The 26,399-nt window shown below is 43.9% G+C and overlaps 1 protein-coding gene across 2 annotated transcripts in view; it reads right to left on the bottom strand.

Moving 5' to 3' along the window:
* The window catches only part of LOC140536725 (roundabout homolog 1-like), a 269,345-nt gene that overhangs the window by 148,105 nt on the left and 94,841 nt on the right, over positions 1 to 26,399 (bottom strand). For both annotated transcript variants that reach the window (XM_072658699.1, XM_072658700.1), the window contains one exon: positions 2,752 to 3,078. In XM_072658699.1, coding sequence (XP_072514800.1) covers positions 2,752 to 3,078 — 327 coding nt within the window. The remainder of the gene's footprint in view (positions 1 to 2,751; positions 3,079 to 26,399) is intronic.

Here is a 26,399-nt window from a genome sequence, read left to right as displayed (position 1 = left end):
TGGAACTTGGCTGAGGATTTTGAGAAAGGGCAAAATCTCCTCGGTGGGTTTAGCATGAGGTTGGGGGGGCATGTAATAACAGAAGCGGTGGGGGGAAGAGGGTGAGGGTTGTATTACAGTTTAGTATATAAGACGGGACAGGTGTCCAGAGAGACTGGAGTCATGTTTGAAGGATTTTCAAAGTACATGAGCTGCATCATATGGACAAAAAACTACATTGATAAATCTTTGACGTAGTCAAAGCTAGGTTTGCATTCATTTGTGGCCTTCTGTAATATCAAGCGTCAATGGTTTCAATGTAAATACGCTCAAAAGCTTTTGGGTTCCACCAAGAAATGTGCTTAGATGACTGAGTGATTAGAAAAGTAGAGGTGAAGACCAGAAACTGGGCCAGCTGGGCCAGCTTAATCTATGGATAGAAAAAAGGGAAATCTGTGTGCCCGCTCTATAGCAGGTCACTGGACTGCTTGAGTGAGGATGAAACAGCCGCATTAATCTCTGATTAGATCTGCTGATGTTTCTGATGGGACCTGGTTCCGGTAAATTAGCTTCTTTTTTTTAATATGAAAAAAAACACATTCCTTACACGCCGCCCCGGAGGCACACAATGCCGGCTCACAGAGAGCAAGAGAGTGCGTGTTGGACAGTGCAAGAGTGTGTGAGCCAGAGAAAGCACGAGGGCAAAATATCCCCCTTTAATAAAGCATGTCAGAGGAAAACACCAGTCTTATCAGACATCCTCAGGGTGGAGGAGCTTTAGTGCTCATGTTTGTCATTACATGGCTGGAGAACAGTTTTAGTCAATTCTGTTTTTCCAGCTGGATGAAAGACTCCCCGAATTGCTGGATTCAAGGCAACAGCACAAAAATTCACATTCATCTCATGAGCAGCTCAAGACAAAGCAGAACCTTTACAAAGCCTGGAATAATAGTCTAATGTGCTCAGTTAATCGAATTAAACATCGCATGCTCACAAAAAATTTGGATGCAGCGTTATTATTTAAGTCATCCAGACGGGCGTAAAAATGGATTAGCCCAACATAAGCTTGCGGGTGATTCCATGAATAAATCCATACATCCTCGAACCCTTGTTCGGCGTTTTCTAGCCTGTCTTTCTTATTCTTGTTGCTTTCTGCTCCTCTTTTCAGCCTCCAGGGATTAGGCGAAACATTAGAGGATCACCTGTAGTGGCGGGTCAGGTAGTGAGTGGCGAGGTTTGGAGCGATTCTCATTGCGTAGCGGTGGATAAGCCTCTGTAATACCTCTTAACCTCCCTCCACTACCTCCATAATGCACCCGCTGCTTGTTGAAACAGAGCTTAATCTCAGGCCTTTAAAGCGTAAGCTAATAGACAGAGGACTCAAGCTGACCCCAAACAGCCAGGACGCTCAAACAAGCACTGTTAGTCAGTTCAGTTTTGGGAAAGGTGCGTCTAATAAAGTGGCCCACAAGTGTAACAAATACACTGTCGGATTAATAAGCCATGTCAAAGGGCCGGAGTCTGGAGTGTTTTTAAAAGCAAGCTAAAGGATAAACATGGATATGAAATCATTACCCAGCCAACACTGAGTAAGCAACACTCATTTCCCTATTAGCATTGCTGCGTGATAGTGGGTGTAATACAGGACCCCGGCTGACCCCAAGGTTTCACACAGATGCACAAAAAGGACACTAACCCTTAGAGGCCACAACTAGTATTAGTTTAATTGTTTTCGTTGCAATTCCAATTATGGATAACCATAGTTGAAATCGTAGATCCAAACCGAGATACAGCTCTAGTTTACTGAGCTTCGGGTCCCTTTTAGGTCTTTGCTCCATTCCCTGGTGCTTCTAGCTGTGCCATTAAAGCAAGGGCTGGACTTGAAACTGTTGTCTTTAGAGTAGTGATCTCTATCCGTCGTACTGGAGAGCTGCCTTCCTGCAGGTTTCCACTCCAACCCAAATCTAATTCACTCCATTCAGCCAATCAAGGACTTCTAGAGGCTGTAATTAGTTGGATCAAGTGGGGTGGATTAGGGTTAGGCGGAAAGGTAGCTCTCCAGGAGGATGGAGGGTTGGAGACCACTGCTGTGGAGTCTTTTCCACAAAGAGTTTCCAAACTACTTGCTGCTTCTTGTCACCACACTGCAGGAACCATGACCACTATCCAAAGTAACACAAGTCATGGGTTATTTACATCAGTGTCAAGCACAATAACCTTGAATGTTTCCTCAAAGTAGAAGCTGAACAAGGCTTGTATTCAAGCGATTTGCTCTGAAGACCAATCAGCAACTATTAATACAGCAAGTAGTTCCTAGTCTGCAGAAAATGGCCCACTCTTGAATAGGAACCAGAAAGGTTCCTGGAACAATGCCCTGAAAACTAAATTCAGCCCTGCTTCCTGTGAGGAAAATGTGTCTGAGGATTCCTGAAACTCCTGAAAAAGTCTCTGTGGTGGAAAAGCTGGTTTTATGTCTCATTCCAAAAGTACCTAGATATAAGCTAAGTTCATGACTATGCTCAGACCTGGACTAGGCAACCAGGCATTTATTAAGTAAGCCTGCCGTGTGCTATGCTAATACTGTATACACCTCACTCCAGTCATCACAAATCAAAGGGGTCATGCCAGCTTGCTGTGCCTGGTGTCTACAATAGCTGCCTTTTTGACATGTCCATAAACACTGCTTCAGAGGCCTCCCTCCTGGAAAGCTGGATTACCTCAGTTCTAGCAGCGAATGACACAGACACAAACAAAAAACCAAGCCGCACTTACTGGCTACTTCCAGCGAGGCGTTGTGGCTGACCGCTTCACCCAGGTAGTTCCTGGCCACACATACGTAGCTGCCGTCGTCTGGCTTGCTGCGGCGGCCGTGAACGATGCGCAGGAAGAAGAGCGAGCCGCTGGGCAAGAGCATTCGGTGCGATCGGGGATTGTCCCTGTCCGTCTCCACGCGTTCGCCATCCTTATACCACTCCACAGTGGGGGACGGTCGCCCCTCTGCCTTACAGTTCAGAGTGGCCGGCTCGCCCTTCGACACGATCAGGTCTGAGGGGTGCTCCACAATCCGAGGGGGGTAGTCCTCCTGACGAAGACGCGATCCTGGAAATCAGAAGGAAGGAAAGATATTAGTAATAGAGAATTACATGACAGTTACATGTAGGATGACCATGGTCATTACAGACTTATCCATAGTGGGCACTGTCCAGCTCTGCAGAAGGTGCTTAAGATATCCTTCTAGGTTTAAAAAGCAATGTGTTTCATTATATATGCTTTGGTAGTTTTTTCATTGCATTTGAAAACAAATACATAATTAGCATTAGCTTAGTTAGCATGATGACATTCTGTTCACCACAGTACCCTTGCGATTTTGGCTGACAGAAACTTCACTCGTAAACGTTTAGATGAGAAGGACTCTGGACTTCTGTTGAAAGGACAGAAAGCTGAATTTCGAGTGTTTTCCCATGGTTTAGGATCTGTAGTCCACTCGCTAAGCTTCCCTTTACTAGCTCTGCTACAGATACACCAAGTATCAGGCAGGCCAACGCAGCAGCTGTTGACTCTTTGACATGAGCATTGACAATAAAAACCCATGTCTGAGAGAGCGAGGTCAAGCGTCTGGTTTCGGGAGTCACAGAAAAGCAAAATGCAACAGGTTCTGCCACGTTTGGACGTGTAGCTGGCTATCTAGGTTTTGTAAAGCTAGCTAACAGGCTAAACACCACAGCACAGATTGTGTTCCAGCTAACCTAGGTACATATCACACATGTTTGGAGGATAAAGCCTCATATCTGAGAAGTGAATGGTTTTCGAGTGTTTTCGAGTGTTTTCAGGCACATTGAGTAGACTGGTTCATCCAGGTTTCTTTCAAACTCATCACGTCAATAATCTCTCAACTGCTGTGGGCTTGTTTTTTCCCTCACTTTTAAACCTACACCTAAATCCTAACCCCAGCTGTAACACTGTCCGTTAGCAATCTGAGCCTTTGTGGATAAGCAAATGAGGACCAGTAGATTAAAAGATGAGGGCTTGGGTCCGGAAGGTCACTGGTTCCATCCATAGGACTGGCATTCACAGCGGATGCTGACTCCCGCTTGCTCCCCGGATGGTGAAGTGGGTGTCCACAGCTCTGGGTGTGTGTTCTCACTGTGGATGTTGAACTTATGTCGAATAATTGAATAAGACTGTGTTGTGCTGCATATTTACCATATTATTAGAGTGAATTAGACCCGTATATATTAGACATTAACATTCTGAATTGGGCATCAGGACTATGTGACGTGTGTGTATCTCAATCTGATGTGTCGTAATGAAAGGGAAAGGATAAAGGACAGAGAGTCGCATTGTCTGCGCCGTCTCTGCTGCCATTCACTGCGACATGCGACCAGGCGACCATCGCTATCGAAAAAAAACTCTAATTGGCAGCACGTCTCAAAAACTCCTTTACCCAGCCTCCCACTGTTGGGGGTGAGGGAGGGGGCCGCCTCCCCTCCTCCGCCTGCTGAGGGAGCATGTTTCTGACACGCTCTCTCGCTGAAGCAGCCCAGAGGTGCTTGAAGGAGCCACTAAATTAATCATGTCAACTCAAACCCGTCGCCTCCTCACAGTTTAAGATTAGATTAATTAAGTTACGTCTTTCTCTCGCGCGCACGCTCTCTCGTTTCCTCGCGCATACACACACTCTCTTGGTCACAGACTCAAACTGACAGTCGATGTACAGTCTCTTCGCTTTAATGCCACCCAGTCACACGGTGCCGAAACACATGATAAGCCTCGCAAAGTACAAAAATGTGCCGAGCTCATCCGTTCTCCCCTATAATTAGATTTATTAGTCGCATTTTCAATGGAAATCTTTATTTTATCATCCGCAATCGTGTCAAACATCTTAATTAGCTGTGGTCGAGAATATGAAATTCCAAGGCCCCAGAGACGTCTCTCTCAGAGCCAAGAACAATGTAAAGCGATTAGCCCAGCCTACGTTGAAGAGAGTTGTGTGTAGGGATTTGAGAGGATATTTCTTTTGTCTTAAGCCAATCACTGAAGACATAAACATTTCTTGCTGTCTGGAGAGTGAGGTAATCCAAGCTGCATTACTTTCACAGCATAGAATTCCCTGTCTTCTCCATGTACCTATCACCTTTCTACTAAACATAATGAATGTAAACTAGCCGTAAAACTGGCCGTATTCTTGGCCAACATAAAAAAATATATATAATTTTTTGCAATCACAGGCCAGTGAGAAACTTTCTGGAATTGTCCAATTCAATGGAGGTCCAGGCCTCCATTCCTCATTCTTGTAACTACAGACTAGACCCACTTTTGGTTCCATAAAGAACAATGTTTTACAAGTATAAGCAGAAGAACCCTTTTTAAAAGTCTAAAGAACCTTCACTTGATGTAAAGGGTCTTTACCAATTCAGAAGGATCTTCTCGATTAAAAAAAACAATTGCAATTTGTCCCTAGCATGCAGCTCTACTACATTCCTAACACATTAGTTTCATCAGTGGGGAAACCCTCAGGGCCTCCTAGGCGTTCAGTAAATGCCTAATGGTTTCTGAGGACTGACAAATATATGTCTATAATTTTTAGAGCATTTTAATTTAATAGAACCATCATGCTTATTGTATTTAAACTACTGTTGTATTAATCTTGAAATGCCCTAAGGAAAATTCAAAAGTCCAATCAGAAATGTTTTCCCTTTAGTAGCTTGGTAGATACAGACGAGTGAGCTTGACTGAAAGCCAAACATGTTAGACTACCTAGCAGCATAACATTTCGAATTCCAGTTGGTGGGACTAATTTCACAAGCACTTTAGCCTGTTTTAGGTTGAGTGTTTTCACACTTGCGCTTTTTAATCAGGTTAAATCTGACCCTGGTTCGTTTTCACACAATTTTGGTGCGGTTCGTTTGGGCCTTCTTCCTGTATTTACTTTCTGGCTCCTGCCCCAGACAGGTCTGGCCAATAAGCTGAGAGAACATACTCACATGGTTTGATGTGAAGCTATTTGGTATGCTTTGGTTTTTTACAAGTTACGAGTTTACAAACTCGCAAACTGATTAGGACCAACTGACCATCTATAGGTGTGAAAAGGCCTCTAGATTTGTCACTGACTGTGAGTTAACTGACGAGTGGTATCTTTTGTTAGAAATGGAAAACAGTGGCAGCAGATCTGTGGCAGGGTTCTTTACTGAAAGAGTAACTTCTAAATTGCTTCGTATAAGGTACAATCTATGCCACCATATGTTACAAGCTTCATCTTTTAAAGTTTCAGATGACCACTAGAATGGCCAAAAACATGACCATATGGATCAGCATTACCTTAGTGCTTACATGCTATTAGAAGCCCTACAGGGAAATTAGTACTAGCAGAAATTAGTATTATTGTAGAGTAAGTTTTTTCTAGGCTTTTAGATTTACAGCAGAAACTGAAGGCCTAGCTCTAATATTCATGTTCCACTGAGTAGGTACTAAATAATTCATAGCACTGGAAAACAAGTCTTATGTCTTTATAACTGCAGTTCATAAAGGTGCAGTTTATAAAGGTGAAATCTCAACTCTTTATTGTAGTTATTTTTCTTTCTATATGTATTAGCAGTTTTTTAGGTAGTCCTTAGGATTGTGGAAGTTAGAATATAAGTACATTCATTAACTTTACAATGATTATTATTATTATTATTACTCAAGTTCTATTTTTCTCCTGTAGCTCCGAAGCTGGCTTCCAATTTTCCGCATGCAGGAGTTAGCAAGGCTGTTTTTTCCAAAACGAGGCATGATGGCGCCTGGGCCCGTCCTGTTAATCAGCCCCCATTTGCGAAGAGCCTCCATTAAAGCCTTTGATCCTGCGGTTGGCAGGGCAACGGCGCAATGGCCTCCACTCTCTGCAGTGTGCTGGACTTTGAGGGGAATAGCTCTGCGTTTCCAAAGCAAGAGAACAGTGATATATATATATATGTATATATATATATATATACATATATATATATATATATATATGTGTGTGTGTGTGTGTGTGTGTGTGTAATTTTTATATATTTTTAAACCTCCCAACACACACTGTATGTTTTATTAAAGTCCGCCTTTGAAGTCCCACCATGTTCTCCTATCTGCTCTTCCCCCGCCCTTGCTAAATTATTTCCTTTTTCAAAAATATCTATCATGCGGTGGGGCGAGGGGCCATTCCTTTAAGGAATTACACATTTGTATTCTGCGAAGTAAGTGGTAGAAAAGCTGCAGAGGGTAGCACATTTTTTTTCGCCGGGCTCATCTCTGAAGATTAATTATGACACCGGAGTGGTAGTGGGTACGGCAGCCCACATGGGCCGAGCTCCACACACACACATTCACCCAGCCTCTGGGTCCCACTACTGCGCATCATCCATCACCATCCAGGCAACTGCCGACTCTGCTGCCCAGTCCCGTGTGCTTGCATGTGTGTGTGTGCGTGTGTGTGTGTGTGTGTTACAATCCATTACTATCTTTCACTAGAAGTGTGAGTGTATGCATAATAGCCTGCAAGCTTCAACCATAATTAGGTCACTCAGTGTTTTGCCAGCTATTACCCTCAATATGGTGGATGGGCTTCCTGAACTGCCACGTTCAAAGTGCTCTGGCTCCTTAAGGTGAAAATCAGGTTTACACATTTTCCCCCTTTCTTCCAAATGCACAAATGCAGCCAATCTGCCAAAGTAGACAAACGAGCTGAAGAAATTCATTCATCTAGATGGCTGCGACTGTGGATTTATACATTATTGCTTATATAAGCATGTATTTTAGAGATTATTTTAAGGCAAAAGGTGTATATATATATACACACACACACACACACACACACACAGTATGGACAAAAGTATTGGGACACCTGCTCATTCATTGTTTCTTCTGAAATCAAGGGTATAAAAATACTTTATCCTGCTTTTGTTGGAGTAACTGACTCTACTGTCTACATCCAGCTAATTTAAGTTGCACCCATTGCTGACACAGATGTGCAAATGCACACACACATAGCTTGTTGTAATAGAATAGGACTCTGGTGCAGATAAACATGAGCCTATTGGTCCCATGCCTAATGCCAGGCGTGGGCTATGAGGAATATACAGCATTCCAGCACTGAGTTGTGGAGCAGTGGAGCTGTGATCATCCAACATCCTGACCTCACTAACGTCCTTGTCGTTAAATGCAATAAAATGCTCACAGCAATGCTCCAAAATCTAGTAGAAGGCCTCCCCTTTACAGTAGAGACAGTTACTCTAACCAAAGCAGGATAAACTCTATATTATTACCCATGATTTTGGAAGAAACCACAAATGAGCAGATGTCCCAAAACTTTTGTCTGTATAATATAGCTACAAAAGCAAACTTCAAACACGCCTTTTTTTCTTGTAAAGAAAAAAAAAGCGACATTCTGTTCTGTACATGAAGGAAGAACTGGGGTATGAAGTAATCTCACACGACCAAACCATAATTTTAAGAAGAGGAAACAGCTCGTTTCAGTGAAAAGATGTTTTTCTATAAAAGGAATCACACCAGCTTGTCTAAAAATGTGTCACATGGGCGCTGCAAGATGTTTTAGGCCCATGTGTGGTGCCCAGCGCCAATCAGATTACTAATCATCCACTTACATAGTGAAAGTGCATTAGACGCAGACGTCATAGCAGAATTCATGACCGCTGGAACTGAGATCGGGCAGCTGTTAACACCGTGTCACTGGACATGAAGTTTAGGTGGTGTAGAGCTGGAAGACCTTTACAAGGAAAGAAGGCACGCGCATGCTTCTCCTCACTGATGCCACATGTCTTAGCCAAGTCCTCCAAAAAGTAGTTTCTCTAAGGCAGAACCTTCAGCCTGAGCCCATCTGTTTTACTGCTGCGACTATAGAACTCTTTAGAGGTTGTAAGTACATGTAAAAGCTGGGTGAATACACTTTGAACTGAAAGGCTTTAAGAGCGTGTGTGTGTGTGAGAGAGGGGGTCCGTCCACATTTGAGCAGAAAATGTTGTGCAATGTGAAAGGAATTTGAGCAAAAATAATGGATCCAGATGATGGAAGAGTGAGAAAAGAAGGGGAAAGATTACTGTCCAGTAATTGCTCCCATTTGCGGCTGCTTTCGAGTACCTGCTTTAACCCTACTTTCTTTACAATGAGGGGTTCAGATGGTCCTTTGAGCAGTATATACAGACGCATGAGTGTAAGGAACCTTTAAACTGGTAAAGAACCTTTACATCAATGTTTCAAAGGTTCTTTAGATCTTTAAAAGGTTCTTCACACTAAGACCGCCAACCAAACATGGTTCTTTATGGAACCAAAAGTGGTTATTCTGAGACTCAGCAGGCTGCCAACTGCTCCAGGCATGTGTGCTTACTGTCCACTGTGTGTGTGTGTGTGTGTGTGTTTGCTCACTAGTGTGTGTTCGCTGCATGGAAGGGTTAAGGGTGGGGACCAACGCAAATGGTGAATATGGGCATCACTGAAACGGTTTAAGACTGATTATACATGTAAATGACCTCTGTACTGATTGGCTGCCCTGTACTGCACTTCCGTCAACAAGCAGTCTGGGCTAAAAGACTCACTTACAGAGATTTTCAGTACATCCAACAATAAAGGCAGCATCATAAACATGCGCACATCATAATAACTGCAGGCGCATACTTTAATGAGTTCAAGGCAACGAAGTCTGAATGCAGCACCAATGAAATGTTAGTTAACATAGGGTTAAAGGCACTGGGGGGCAGGAGGCTGGAGGCAGGATGCTGGGGCTAGGAGGCTGAGGCATGCTGGGCTTTAATGTGGCTAACCGAAGCAGAGGAAACCGACTGACCACGAAAGAGGAAGTTTGACTTTAATATCTGCTAAGAATGCTGTAATGCGAAAAGTGGGCTATAACAACGAGACCTTCTCCATAGAAGCTGAAACTCATTTTCTCCCTGTGTGTGTATGTGTGTGGTTCACTCTCATATGTTTTCAGGGTAACACTGTTCTGACTCTGAATGAAAACCCTGGGAAAATAGGACTGACCTACAATTTCAGGACCAGAAGGTGTTCCAAGTTTCAGTATGTTTAAACTCTTAACACTAATACTGGGTGAGGCCTACTCTTGCTCTCAAAATAGCCTCGGTTCTTCATGACATGGATTCCACAAGATGTTGGAAACAATTCTTGAGATTCTGGTCCATGTTGACATGTTTGCATCATGCAATTCCTGAAGATATTCCCCCGTTCTACCACATCCCAAAGGTGTTCTACTGGATTCAGACTTGGTGACTGAGAAGTCCACTGGAGAACAGCAAACTCATTGTCATGTTCATGAATCCAGTTTGAGATAACTTGCTTTGAGACACGGTGCATCGTCATGGTGGAAAGACTCGTTAGAAGATGGGACAGTTGTGGTCATACAAGGATGCTCATGGTCAGCAACAATACTCAAACCGGCTGTGGCATTTCAGCAATGATTGATGGTTTTAACAGGTCCAGCGTGTGCCAATATAACATTCCCCGCTCCATTACACCACCTGCACTTCCTTGGCACAAGGCAGGTCCATGGCTTCAAGCTGTTGGTGCCAAATTCCGACCCCACCATCTGTGTGCCACAGCAGAGCAGGGTGTTTCTCACATCTTTAACAGTCCAGTTCTGGTGAGCCTGTGCCCACTGCTGCCTCAGCCTTCTGTTCTTGGCTGCCAGATATGGAAGCTGATGTCTTCTGCAGTTGGTTTGACGTTCTTCTGAGATGCTCTTCCGCTCACCACAATTGTGCAGAGTGCTTGCCTGAGTCACAGTAGGCTTTCCGCCAGCTCAGAAAGCTCCGTCTGGCCATTCTCCATTTACCTCTCTCATCAACAAGGCGTTTCCGTCTGCAGTCTGCTTAAACCAGCTCGCCTCAAAATCACTGAAATCACATTTTTCCTCCGTTCTGATGGCTGATCTGAGCATTACCTGAAGCTGTTGGCCCATATCTCTACAAATGTATTAACTGCACTGCTGTCACACGATTGGCTGAGCAGATAACTGTGTCAATAAGTAGGGGTACAGGTGTCCCTAATAAATTGCTCAGTAGGTGTACATATACATGGGACATGTGTGGGTAAGGTATGTCTGACCCCAGGTCCTGACAAGGTATAAAAACAGACCTGTGTGTGTGTGTGTGTGTGTATGTGAGTGTGTGCATGCATGACATCACCAGAAACATGACCGCAACCTTTGCTGTTCTTCCATTTCTGCAATTTATCTGTGCTTCTTTTCAGTGAAACACACACATGAACACACACACACACACACACACAAACAGACGCCAAAGGAATTAGCACTTGTTAAAAGGGAAAGACCAATCTGTGGCAGTGTGAGAGCTTTCCGTGTCACTGTTTATCCAACAATGCAAAACCCTCACTGACTGTTGCGCGTTAATTTGTGAAATATGTTGCCGTGTGAGAGGCTATGTATAGTCAGGGTGATGGGAACAGCTCAGTGGCGGGAGGAACAAATCAATAGGCAACGGTTTCCAGTCAGTTTAATCCTAACATTGACTCACACACACACACACACACCAAACTCACACAAGCACACTCTCAGAAAGAGAGCACTCTGCTCAATTGAGGCCTGTAATATGGAGGTCTCTATCTTTTTTACACTTACACACACACAAACGCACAGTCCCTCACACTCTCGCAACAATTTCTACACCAAAAAACTTTTATTAAATAATATAAAAAATAAAGCGTCTTTATGTTGACTGAACTTTCCCAGCCTATACTATACAGCACTGGGTTCACAGTCTTTACACAGAAAAGACACACAGTAAGTTGTTTATCTGGAATTTAAGTGTTTACTTGTTTACTCAAACAACAACAATGCTAAAATAAATAATAATAAGCAAAACGTTATAATCTGACGTGTGTGAGCGTGTTGGCATGACCATTTCTAAAGCTCTCCTCAAGCTTCTTTCACTAGTATTTACAGTCACCATCCAAGGCCTAGTTAATCTAGGGGTCTGTCTAGTAAATCAGGCGAGCTGCTCAGGTCTTTAGCAGAGAACTTTAGTTTAGTCTCAGGTTCAACGCGGCTTTAAATGACGAGCCTTTCATTCTAGAAAAGCTCTCAGTCAGTGACAGAACTGAGGAGCTACATGTAGAAACACAGCGAGTAAAACAAAGCGGCAAAACTACCGTAACCGGTTGGCTAGTCTGCTGTTTGTACATGGAGTAGTACATAGCTAGCTTGTGATCTGTAGCATGCTAAAGCTTAAGTTAGATTAGCTCTTAGGCTAGCTAGCGTAAATCAGCTAAAAGTGTGGTCTAAAAGACTGTGATCTGTAGCATGCTAAAGCTTAAGTTAGATTAGCTCTTACGCTAGCTAGCGTAAATCAGCTAAAAGTGTGGTCTAAAAGACTGTAATCAGTAGCATGCTAAAGCTTAGGTTAGATTAGCTCTTACGCTAGCTAGCGTAAATCAGCTAAAAGTGTGGTCTAAAAGACTGTAATCAGTAGCATGCTAAAGCTTAAGTTAGATTAGCTCTTAGGCTAGCTAGCGTAAATCAGCTAAAAGTGTGGTCTAAAAGACTGTGATCTGTAGCATGCTAAAGCTTAGGTTAGATTAGCTCTTAGGCTAGCTAGCGTAAATCAGCTAAAAGTGTGGTCTAAAAGACTGTAATCAGTAGCATGCTAAAGCTTAAGTTAGATTAGCTCTTACGCTAGCTAGCGTACATCAGCTAAAAGTGTGGTCTGAAAGACTGTAATCTGTAGCATGCTAAAGCTTAGGATAGATTAGCTCTTACACTAGCTAGCGTAAATCAGCTAAAAGTGTGGTCTGAAAGACTGTAATCTGTAGCATGCTAAAGCTTAGGATAGATTAGCTCTTACACTAGCTAGCGTAAATCAGCTAAAAGTAGGAATATAAATTGTAGCCTGTTAAAATTGAAGATTGATTAGCTGCTATGCTAGCTAGCTAGTGTAAACCAGCGTGGTTTAAAGGACTGAGATCTAGAACTTGCTAAAACCTAAGATAGGTTAGCTCTTATGCTAACTAGCATAAATCAGTTAAAAGTACATTTTAAAGGAATGTAAACTGTAACCCGTTAAAACAGATTAGCTGTTATGCTAGCCAGCTAGTGTAAACCAGTCAAATGTACATTTAAAAGAAATGTGATCCGTAACATGCTAAACCATAAGCTATGTTAGCCTTTATGCTAGCTAGCGTAAATCAGCTAAAAGTGTGGTTTAAAGGACTGTAATCTGTAGCATGCTAAAGTCTAGGTAAGATTAGCTCTTACGCTTGCTAGCGTAAATCAGCTAAAGGTACATTTGAAAGGAAAGTAAACAGTAACCTGTTGAAAATGAAGATTGATTAGCTGTTATGCTAGCTGGCTAGTGTAAACCAGCTATGCTAACACACTTCTTTATCACACAGTCACAGCTTAGCACATTCAGACGATGTTATGTTTCTTGCAGGCTAAATGAACTCAGCAGGCCTTATCATTGTTTACATCTCCTGTTTGCACCACACTGCCCCATTTGACCTGACTCAACTGCCTCACCCGCGAGACCGTGCCGTGATTTGTGCTGTTCCCCCTCTTAAGTAGAAAGACCGAAGCAAGCTCACATAGCAGCACACAAAAGCCTGAAAACAAGGGGGATGGTCTGACAGAATGGAAACAGTGCACCGCCACCACCGGGCAAAATCCTCCATATTTCATTTGAATTACAATTAACATGGGGAGGGGAGATAATGTGTGTCCAGTCTATGTGTGTGTGTGTGTGTGTGTGTGTGTGTGTGTGAGTGTGTGTGGTACTGCTCTGAGCTTGTTGTTCTCCTTGTTTTAATTGTGTTGGGCCTGTGCCTAGGGGAACATGCGCAAGTATGTGTGTGTGTGTGTGTGTGTGTGTGTGTGGGATGGTATCTTGCTGCGACAGGTGAGCCTCTCTCTGCCTCTCTGCCCACAGAAAGAGTGCAGGCCTTATCTCCAAAGAGCCAGCAGCTTACACACACACACACTCTTGCGTCCACACATACTTGCACGCAAGACGCTTCAGACATACGCACATTCAAGGGCACATGCTTACAATCACACACTGCATACGTATGCACACACACACACACACACACACACACACACACACACACACACACACAGACTCACATCTATATGAATAAATGGATGCCAAAATATGCATGTGCATGTAATCATGTGTAAACAGGCATGCATAAAAATGCACCAAACACGCATACACAGGAGATTATGGGCTGCTACACACACACACACACACACACACACACACACACACACACACACACACACACACACATAAACAGGCTAGAATAAGCATTACATCCCGTAGTCGTTCCTTGCTGAAATGGGAATGTTACAAGACAGGAACTTTGATGTGCCTTAAAGTAACAGGGTTGAATTCCTAGTCATTCCAGACCATGCCTATTGATTTACTCATCAATACTGTTCACAGGAAAATGAATAGGGTGAAGAAACTTTCTAAACCAGCTAGAAGGATGATTTAAAGGAATGTGATCATGCTCAAATCTTAGCAAATCAGACCAATTAGCTTAGTGTGATCAGCTTACATTTTACACTATGTTTTAAACGTAGCCCACTGTGATGAGGAGCGCCGAATGGAGAGACCTAACTCCTTAAACTCACTTTCCTTAAAGCAGAATCATTTGCAATCTTTTTATATCTGGCTTGTTGTTTGCAGTTCTGAGACGCTGGGCAGGACGAGCAGTGGCCCATCTAATGAGGTCTCTGTGCCAGCCTGACAACAGCAAGATTCTCAGTTCTCCAGGAGTGTTGGGGGCAGAGAGTACAGTCTGAGGAGCTGATGCTGTTATATTGCGGTACTGAAGTTTAGTGGTAGATACAGGCGTTGCAAGCATGCATTCAAAAACACACTAAAGCACATTGAAGGGACAGCTACTCACACACACACACACACACACACACACAAACAGCTCACAGAGTGAGAGGTAAAGGGGCAGAAAAGTATGGATGACTGGATGTAACAGCATTTGATCACGCCCCTCTTCGTCCCCGACTGCATGAGTGCATCTGCCTTCACTCCTCCTGCCTCTCAATATAAACACGTGTATCCATTACACCCCTCTGAGTGTGTGTCTGTGTGCATGCCCACATGAAGGCCCTGCATTTGACTAACAGGCCAACAGCGAGATTGTCAGCGTGGCGAGGTTGGTGGTCCACCTCCGTCTCCTTTTCTTTTTCACAGAAAGGAGGAGGAGGAGGGGGTCTCGGTTGTCCCAACAGTTTGCAGTGGCGTTTGGATGAGCGAGTCTAAACACTCCACTAGAAAGAGATGAAGTATCAACCGCAAAATCAAAACCGCCGCAGTTGGGCAGACACACACCGCAGCTTCTTTGTGTAAGAGAACCCCCACAGGTAAATAAGCTTAAACTCCCTCTTTCCTTCTCTCTCTCTCTCTCACACACACACACACAAGACCCGAAAGCTAATCCAAAGCTGAAGAGTTCAACAAGTGTCATTGTCTGATTAACCTGCGCATCATATTACAGTGCTGGCTGAGGTTCACACAGGCCACTTTAAAAAAAGGGCTCATAACAGAAAAAAATGAACTGTAGTAAGTTGTCGCTGTCAAGCATAAATCTTATATCTCCAGAAAATCTTTTTAAAGGTGCTATATATGATTTACGCCTCACCGCTCGCTAGCCCTGTTCGCTAGGTCTGTTTGTGTGCTGGAAAAAATCCAAAAAGGGAACAAACAAAACGGTTTAGGCCGAGAAACACACTCAGGCCGATCAGCAACAGGGGGTACTTGCTACCCAGCTACCTGTTGACCTACGAAAATATCTGATAAACAAAAGCTAAACAAAAAGTTCTTAGATCAGGCGAGGGACGAAGACACGTGAAAACATTGGTGAGGGGGTGGAGAGACCTTCGAATGTGAAAGACATGTAAAGGAACGAGGATGTTAATAGGTGGGTAACACTGACTTCACAGAAATAGGTCAGTATACATTTGTCCCATTTGTAAATGTCTGGGATAAATAACCAAATAACTTGTTTGCTTAGCAGCAGCAACTGTAGCAACAGTTTGCTAACCCACAACCGAGCTAATGCTAACCTACCTAAAGCTAATTACTTGCCATGATTCTCATTAGCGTTATATCATGGTATTTGAGTGTACAGCATTTGTGAAGGGTTTTATGGCCACAAAGATCTAAAATAAAATGTTTGCTAACACAGTGGGATTATATGGGGCGGAGCTTCACTGAAGGGAGGGGTAGGTTTGATTGTTTTGCTGTTCAAATATCAACAGCCGTTCTCCAGAATCATATACAGAGCCTTTAACTTTCAGTGGAAGCCAATGTAAAACGACTGAACTGAAATTATGACACAATGTAAAGAACAACTGGCAGATTTACCATATGTCAAAACGTGGAGTGTTTAAGCTTAGATTGTTTTTTTTTTTTATAGGAGACAAAGTACTAGGTAGCCAATCAGCCTAGAGATCATTTACAACAATCGGTCTTAAAAATACAGCCTGTTTAAATCTAAGCAATAAAAAGTAAATTATGAAGAAATGAAATGATAAATTACGATAACGACCCAAAATGTTTTGAGATGAAATATTTACACTCCTTATTCTCCCTACACTCCCACAGCGTACCCTGCAGTGGTGGCAGCAGTGATGGGGGCGTGACCAAATCGGTATCATACTGCTGGGCTTGGCCAATGAGAGCAGTTGTGGATAATGAAGGCGAATGTCAGGAAAAGGTGAAGGGGGATTACCTGTGTTCTGCTGAAAGTGTCCGCTACAGTGGTACCGCGGCTCAGAGCAGGAGAAATGTAATCTATCCATCTCTTCCACTCCCAACAACAGTAATACAGACAGACACACACACACACTCACACTCACATACACACACAAGCCAAATGTCACTGCCTATGAGAATCGGGTACATTATCAGGCCTTTGTAACAATGAGTCCCAGGGTTATTTTCTATATTTGGCATAGGCTAACACACACACACACACACACACAAACAAACACACACACACACAAACAAACCCAGAGCTGTGAAGACTTCCCGCAGCACTCCTGCTTCTACACACGCAGCCCAGGAGCTAGGGTTAACACCGTCTGACACAATTACTGCAGCCCCAACACCAGCCAGGCCTAATTTAGTCCGACAGATATGGACAAAAAAGGCCATGCTACGCAGCGTCAGCTTGTTAAAAACAATCCCATTTGTCTGTAAATGTCAGTTTTGCAAGCGGCTCTGATGCGCACGCTTGATCCGGGATTAGACGACTCACTTTTAATGGCGTGAACGAGATTGGAGTTGGCTCTGTGTTGTTGTTGCCGCTGCTGTGTTCTTTAATAAGACCACCGGCCTACGAAGCGCTGCAGCCGGAGTCTTGTACAGCAGTAAGCGCTATCGGGGATGAGGCAGACTTGAGCAAACAGGTACGAGCTTAAGATGGAATCGTTCTCTGGCTCTCCAGAGCGTATAGTGATGCTGTTCACGGTTCCTGCCCTGTACCAAAGATGCTTTTGCTTTAGCCTAAAAAGCCACTTAAACCGATTTGGACTGTAAGGGCTCAATATCAAGGTGATCCAGACAAGCAATCTGTTGATTGCTATTCATCAGCAGTCCCTTATCAAACTTTACTGTTGAAGAAACCACAATTCACCCAGAGACTCAGAGTCCTGTTACTACCCTCTGCACAACACTGTATGTTCATTTTGAATATCTTACAGTGCATGTAAATTCATTTATACTATACAGTACACGTCTGTGTCTTTATTGATAATCAGTGGCATTTAGCAGCTGTACAGCTGGGAATTTTGCATGTGCTATGAGGAAATAAAAATAGAAATGTAAAAAACGTATTTATAATTTTGTAGGCTTATAGGACATATAAATACAAATTAATTCGTTTGAGGAAAAAAAAACCTACATACTTATGCCTGTACTTTTTTAGGCCTATAAAAAATTATTTCTTTATTTGTTGGCCTATAAGTAAATAAAAATAGACTTTTTTTAGTTTTTTAGGCTTATAAAAATAGAAAATATATATTCATGTGTTTTTAGACCTATTAAAAACATGAATAATATAAATAAAGTTTTTTAGCCATTGCAACTTGATAAAAACCAGCCGAGCTCTGCTAACATCTGATGGTAAAAAAGCCTCCTAACACTTCGTAACTGCAAATAGAGCCACATGAAATGATTTAGGCTACTGGGTGTGCGTCACATGGAGGGAATGCTCCAGAAGTTGGGCAGGACTAATATTAAGCGCTCCTCTCCGTCTCCAGGAGCCCCCTGCACCCTATACTTACAGCACATGAGCTCATTCCCCTGGGAGTGTTTACCAAGCTCTGCTCTGATGGGAATGGAGACAGCAAAAAAAAAACAGGCCCGTATCCAAGGGGAAAGGTTCAACGGCCCGGCGGGGACTAACCAGTGAAGAAACCCAGCTCCAAATGACCACAGTTAACACTGTGGGCTTAGGGCAGACAGTAGAGGAGAATCAGAACCTGTTAAAACTCAAGAGGACAGAAGGGAGGAGTGGAGTTCTGCTTCTCCCTCCGCTTTTTTCTCCTCTAAGATTTTTAATGACCTCTTGCGTGCGGGCTTCAGCAAAAAAAAGAAAAGAAAAAGAAACATCAAAGCTCTTTTGCTCTCTGATTGATCTAGCGTGTTGCAATATTCATGCTCATCAGGAACTGCCCAAAAGGATTTCTCGAAGTTCATTGACACCGACACCACTCCTGCCCTTGAAAAAATCTGGCTGCTTAAGGGGTCCTTTTTGAAAAGTACTTGCCTTGCTAATATTCGTTAGACACGAAAAGTCATGTCAAACTGTGCGCCTGGCAATATTAATGCACGGCCCGTCTAGCAAGAGCAAATAAAAGGGCATTCTTTCCACATTCATGGTCAAGACCCTCAGACTGGCAGAGCTTAGGCTTTCGGAACGCAGGCGGAGAATGCCTCGCATTGCTTTTCCAAACTATAAAAACTACAATTAGCCTGGCAGCTGTGGCTTGTCATTCACTCAGGTATGAAAAGTGGTAGAAGGGTTCATGGCTGTGTGTGGCCCATGTAGGGTGCCTTCCCCTCCCTACCCACTCCATGCTAATGCAGGATAAACACAGCGTGCAGCCAGTACACATAAGGTCTGTAAGATGCAGGCCACTAATGGATAAAAAAATCAACAGGGATAGGCTAATATTTTTAAAAGAGAACTCTGGAAAATGCAGATTCCTTCAAGACAATCCCAGCCAGCACAGCAATGAACAGCAAATGAATGTAAAACTAGCAAAACAAACAAAAAAGAAGATTTTTAATTTGCTATATATATATAATTATTTTAATTATTAGTATTATTATTGTTATATATAAAAAAAAAATCCAAAAAATCTTCAAATCTGCCGTCTTCAAATTTCTTCTGTCATTTTTCCGTCTTGCTGTGCTGGCTGGAATTTTTTTTTTGGAGCATAGAGAAGTGCAACACACGCACATTTGGATAGTTCGACCACCCCCAGTGCAGCGTTTGGCTAAAGGTCAGTAGCCATGAGTGCAGAAAAATGGACCCTGCATTGCAAGACTGCTCTATCAAAGAACAACGTGCTCTAGATCGCTTTCTTTGAGCAGAGTGAAACTTGTGAAAATCGACTGTCAGAAGTTGGCTGACGGAGGTTCCGCTATTTCATCCGTTTAAACCCCTTAAACAGCCGGAATTATTATTACAAACTTCTACTACCAAGGAATTGCGCCACCAGTTTGTGCATTTACATTTACGGCATTTACTGTATTACAGTGAATTAGTCAAATATCACTCATGTGTTACCATTACGATGAAAAATAAATAACAATCACTTATTGATCCAAACTGCGCTCTGAAAGCGCTCGCACAAAGTAGAAAAAATACAGTGTATCCAATAAGAGGAAAAGCTTTTGTCTATATCGCAGCTGTCTAAGGAAATACATGTTTCTCCATTTCTGTTTTTCTCCATCATTTGACCCCTGTAGCTGCTCTGTATATAGTGTTAATAATTGTCTATGACTAGACCAATAGAAATGCTCCAAATGAGTTGGACTAAGGTCTCATTGTACATTAACATTTATTATTTATTATTAAGTTGAGACATTTTCGGCTTCTTCTTTAAAATCACCATTTTGGAAATACATATGTTTATTGGACAGCGACTATTTGAATATATCTTTTATGTAGTAATTAGCCAACTCTACAAATGGACCGATTTTACTCTTTAAAAGAAGGGCTGGAGGCTGGAACAGAAACATTTCTGTACAGGTCCTGGTTCTAGAAAACCAGCTGATGTAGTCTGTTTCTTAGCCCTGCTGAACAATTCTGCATTAGTGCGTTTAAAACTGTGGCATATAAAATCAACTAAACATACGTCCTTGAGCAGTATGGTAGTTTTGTTGCAGCAGTTTTTAGAAAGTGGGTGCAGTAACGAATGAAATATTAGACAAGACCAGACTAGACTAGACACTCACTGGTTTATTAGGGACACATTTTCAAATGTCACGCACAGAAAAAAAAGCTTATTTGCTTGGCAAATTGGGCTGGGGCTCTAGGTGGGCCTGTCTGGGTGATTATAGATGTCTGTTTATGAGTGTGTGTGTATGTGTGTGTGTTTGGTGCCTCAGTATGTGTGAATGTGAACTACTTTTATTTCAAATCCTCAGCCTTAATTGCTGCTTTGGCAGCAGCAAAGACGGAATGTCCCCCCCCCCTCTCTCTCTCTCTTTCTTGCGCTCCCTCTGTCTCTCGCCCGTGCTCTGAGAGAGTGGAGTAAAGCAGGCCAGGGCGCAGGCACTGCACATGAACCCTATTTACAGGGCAGCATGAGTAGCGATCCCATTTTATACATGAACCCTCTGTGTTTTACAGCGCACCACCCAGGCCATCTCCATAAAGACACAGGGCGGAATCAGGACAAATGGACGGACTCCTGGATGTTATTGGACCGAATGGGAATTAAATGGGATCATAAATCCACAGAGGCTTGGAGATTCCGAGAGGGGGCCTATTTCCAGTGGACATGGATGGCAGATGAGGGACAGGGCAAGCAGGAACACTAAAGCGATCCGGGGAGCAGCTAAGCAGAATGAATGGAACATTGGAGAAATGGCACCGAGGCCCGGAGCGAAGCTTTATAAAGACAACATAAACATTTGGAGGGGGAAATTAAGAGCAGGCCAAATGCTGCCGAAGGGTTCCTTTTCTGGAAACATCAGTAGAAATACATCCATTACCTCGTTAAAAAGACATTTCCTGCCCTTGTTGGTTACTTCTGAGAGCGAGCTGTGCATACAGTTGTGCCCTCGATCGTCTGCACTGGGCTCAATATGGAGAGACAATTCTTTCTTGGCTCGTCAGAATAGCAAAAGTACACATTTGCTAACAAAGACACACCTGGCTTCTCATTTCACTCCCATTAAATGTCTCATTAAGGCACGAGAGCTAAAGATATATGTGCTAAGTCCGGTGTTAAATGGCCTTGCAAATATTTCTGCACCTTTAAGGCTATGGAAAACTGAGGTAACGATCTACAGTGTCCTTGCCCACTGAAATGCCAGCATCCCTACTAGCCTCAATCATATGAGAAAGCAAAGGCATGCCATGTTTGTTCTATTCTGTACCATCTAGGAAACTCCTTCTAGTTGCTAGCGCCCTGAAAGAGATTACACTCCTCTACAGGACAGTGGAGTTGGTAGGGCATTGTGCTCTGATCCTTCTGGTATTTCGCTAGAGGGGTGGGTCGGAGACACTCCTGCCCCATCCGAATGAGGCAGCGGCTCCTCCTCCTATTGTTCAAAGCCACAAAGAATCCCCCTTAAGCTGCACACATCTGCAAAACAATTTCTCCTTTTAAGCCCTCAATGCCAAGCGACGAGAGTGAGCTGAATTAAGGCTCACAGGGTGATAAACTTCAGCAAAGCCAGACACTAATGACCACCACTTCATTGCAGGGATGAGCCCTCTTTTTTTTGCCCTGAGGCTGTATAATTATCTGACCCCTTTCTGAAGGCACCGAGCTAATGTCATTCACCCCCGCTGGACCAGCTTCCATGATGGTATGACATTTCCTAGAATGTTCCCCTTTCACACCGTATCCTTGTCAATCGCTTCAATCTAGGCCTTTCTGATTCGACTTGTGTGCAAAACTCAAGAGTCAGCATGAAGGCTCCCAGCTGGCGGCCGTTACCACTGTCTATGTCTGTGAGGAGTGAGGTTTTAGACGTTTACTTGTGGGCCCAGCAGTGCACAACGACAAAAACAAAAAAAACAAGCAGCAGACCACTGCCGCCATCCCCAGAGCCCTCTCCAGAGTCGTCCTGCTTGATGCAAGCATTCACTGCTTATCTTTGCCAGCAAAAATCAAGGTAAGCTGAGGCTAGGCTTGCAGATGTCAGTGAGAATAATGACAAAGGCATCTTCGTGTATTCCACAGGGGGCTTGTACACATTATCTGTTGATCCTTCTCCAGGATCTCTTATGAGTTCATTATTTCCCCCACACGTCCTCCAGAGAGGAGAAATGTCAGACGCAGCGGCAGTGGTCCGACTGCTCCATCTCCATCCTCTAGCCAACCCCTCCTCCTCCTTCTCCTCCCCGAGCAATTTCCACAGATGAGGTAAGGTTTCAATTTCAGACAGTCACAAAGGCATCAGATTCAGCTTGAAGTAGCAAGTTTAAAGCTGTGCGCCATGGAAGAAAAATGGCCTGGCGCTCGGCCACGTGTTAGACTCAGATCTAGCTTTGCCCTGTCGGAGAGAAGCGGAGCCGGACTGTAACCTGGCCACAGCCCAGGGACCGGGGATGCATTTTCTGCTGCTTCAGGATGATGATGAATACGTGTACCATCGGGTCTCGGTGGAAACGGAGATCACCCGCCGGATGCGAGGTGAACAGGAATGGAGCATCTCGGGTAACACAGCTGATTGAAAGATCCATCACATACCACTCTGAGGGGGAGATATTAAGGACAGTCTGACTCTTGGACAGTTTCTTTCAGAGACATGAAACTAAGCCAGCCAACCTGAGGTCAAGTTTATACAATCTAGTTCAGCCCTCTACATTGTCTGAATATGAAATGCCCACTCAAAATCAAGGGCATTAATTGGGAGTTGGTGGAAATTCTTCCCCTTAGACACTGGTCAGTTTGGTTACAGCCGTTTGCAAGAAGGGCTATTCTTTAAAAAATGAATCCCAAATGCCAAATATGCTCCACAGAACTTCATGACTCCAAATAACATTCCCAATCCAATGCTGGGAAGCTTTACCTAGTGGAGAACCCCTAGTTGTGTGCATGTGTCTTAACACCCATGTCTGCAATGGTGCTCTTTAAAGTACTGTAATCCTCAAAAAGGATGTCTAAGTACTTGCCATATCTTCCCTGCTCTTATTCTCTCATCTGGACCTCCAAGGCTCTCTTGAGAATACACATCTCTCCAGCTCCTGCTCTTTCACTCATTAGGCATCTTGAGATAGCAAGTTCGGCCAGGCATCGAGTGCTTACGCTGATAAGGCAAGCTCCATTACAAGGTCAACTGCTGGTTAATTAAGCGGAGAAGAGGCGGGGGGGAGCAGCGCAGTAACGAGGTTAGCCTAGGGCCAGAGTTTTAAAGACAGGCACTGACAGAGCTCTAGTGCCGCAGCCACACTCATTCATCTAGGCATCCAGCACTGTGAACCTGATCTCATTGAGGCCGTGATTGAGAAGAAACAGGTGCGTGTACTCTGCAGCTGGACATCTTCCTCTTTCGGGATGTCTGTCTAGGCTGCCAGAAGGATCATGCCTGCATCTGGTAACGAGACAACACATTATCTGGAGCCTCATTACCCCATTCAACTCTTGCACTGGAACACTCGTGGCCCGATCAGCTCGCCTCCTTCGCACAGCCTAGCAAGTCTAACTGCACAAAAGCACAACAAACTGTCGCTGCCACGGCTGCACCGAAAGGCAGAAAATTAGGTCATTGTGGATGCTGAGTCATTTATAATCCTCCTAATGATCCCAATTAGACAGTCACGGCAACTAGTATGGGAGCAAGAAAAGAGGGGAAGGGAAGCAATCTTTTTTGTCTAACTGTGTAAATGTACGTTTAATTGGGACAATTACCGGGAGTCTTCAACGCGTCGTAATCAAGAAATAAAAGAAATCGTCTGCTTCTTTGAAATTCAGCAAGTCCCTCGACAGTTTTACACAAACAAATGGAAATGGGAAGTCGGTTTCCTATTAACACATGGAAGCTATACCCGGTCATATCAGCTGTGTGGCTTCCTATCAAGGACAGACAGGCATCTGGGATGGATTATGGTTAAGCATACAGTGAATGCAATACCAAAAAAGGCTCCACCTATTCCCCCAGTCTGAGGAGCCTCTTAAAAGCGGAACGTTCCTCCCTCATCGTCTCGACTTAGCTGCATCCTCCAGACAGTGGGGCTACACCAAAGTGCACCTTAATTTGATTTCGGCACTGGAAGAACGTTCTCCTCCTGTCTTCATCTCAGCCCGTTTGTCTCTCCATCTCTTCCTGGAGGTTCTAAAAGGTGCATGGCATTCTTCTGAGGTTTATCATCAGGGTGGGAGGGACAGGTTGAGCGACTTTCCATTCCACGCAATTATCTGATCTAGTGGAGCCTTCAGATTCGTTCATTACGCACGCTTATCACTGGATCCCAGCCTGGAGCCTTACAGCAAGCCACTAATAATAGATCAGCATATTAAGGCAAATTAACTTCGTTTCAGGCTCTTCTAAGAGACAGAGTCACTCATGGGAAAGCTGTTCATTAGGCTTCAATCTTGCCTTAAAGCTTTGAAATGTTTATCTGGACTGTCACTAATGACTGAGTGAAGGAAAGGGGGGCAAGGGGTGGGGTGAGAAAGGGAGAGAGAGAATTGGGATGTGGGGATAATGCAGATTTCTTGTCCCCCTTTCCCTAATGAGTTTAAGATGTTTCACACATCCTGATTCCCCTTTAATCCCGGCTTTAATTAAAGAGCCCACGTAATCGCTAAAGTGTGTGTGTGCCTGTCGAGGAACATGAGCAAATGAGTGGACTTGCACCCAAGCGCAAAAGCACGTGCTGGAAAAGGTCTGGCGAATTCCAGCCCAGAAAGGTCTGGACGACCGAACACACACATGCCAGGGTGTTTGCGTTCCTGCAGGTGATCGATCGCCGCTTCACCTCATCAATCGATAGGTACCCAAAAGCTGGCGCAAAGGTTTACACAGGGCTAAATGGATATCTGTGACCTTTGATCCTTCTAGTCCCTGACATTTTAGGGCTGACCTTTGAGTTGATGTAGCTTGGCCCTTCTGGCCTGCAAGCATATAAACAGATCCACCTTAAAATTCCCATCTCGGTGCTGCGGCATGTGTGTGTGTGTATGTATGTATATGTGTGTGTGTGTGTGTGTGTGTGTGTGTGTGTTTGTGTGTGGCATGGCCATCCATCCCCAGTGAAACTGAATTAGCCTTGTGGGGGTGGTGCTGAGAGAAGCCTGGAAAGCTTGGTCATTAATTGGCCCTGTGGAGCCTGCTGTGCCGTGTCACGCCTGCTGTCAGGAGCCTCCCAGGACTGAAGGAAGGGGATGAGGGGGGCTGTAAAATTAATTATGAGCAGTTATGGTGCAATCTGTCAAAATTTGTTTTTAGCTACTCCCACCTGGTCAGGTTGAGCCAAGAGACTGATGGCATGTTGGCAAATATGTGTGTCATATGTGTGTGTGTGTGTGTGTGTGTGTGTTTGTGTGTGTGAGCATAAGTTCCTGTCTTTAACACAACTCATCGCCGCCTACAACCTAGTTGGGGGAAACTACTGTACGCATTACTATAAGCTCACACTAATTACATTTGAAGCTCTGTTGAATTACGTTAAGGAACTGCTGTAAGACTCATGGATCCATTGCAATTAGCAGAATTAGATCAGTAGGTAGTGAAAGTCCTAGAACGGGGCGGGGGCTGGGATTACGTCACCCACATTCACAGTGCGCATTCACTCTTGCTCACAACACACTCCCGGGTTAAAGGAGAGATTGGGCAGCTTAAAACATGAACCAGTTTCTGTCAATTCCTCCAAGTAAAGATCCATATTCCTGGCAGGTAGAGGCCTGGCAGAAAGAAGAAGGATTATGGGATCATAAGCCTCATGTGAGAACTATGCTGCTTCCGACCGCTGGAGCAGTCCCAAGAGATGCTTCACACAGGCCGAGTTTTTTACTCCAGACCGCTCTGAGACTCCATCTGGGAGATATTCTCAGCAGATCAGTTTTCGCACTCTGTCTTCTTCCGACGTATTCCAGCACTGTACGCTGTTAGATTAATGAAAAACATACAGTGATGTACAGTTAGAGAAATGATTCAATAAAATCTAAAGGTCTGGAGTCCAGACAGAGTCTACGGTGGCAATGC

The sequence above is a fragment of the Salminus brasiliensis genome, chromosome 16, assembly GCF_030463535.1.
Source record: "Salminus brasiliensis chromosome 16, fSalBra1.hap2, whole genome shotgun sequence".
Lineage (NCBI taxonomy): Eukaryota > Metazoa > Chordata > Actinopteri > Characiformes > Bryconidae > Salminus > Salminus brasiliensis.
Note: the sequence above shows the minus strand (reverse complement) of the source record. Positions and strands in the feature narration are given on the sequence as shown.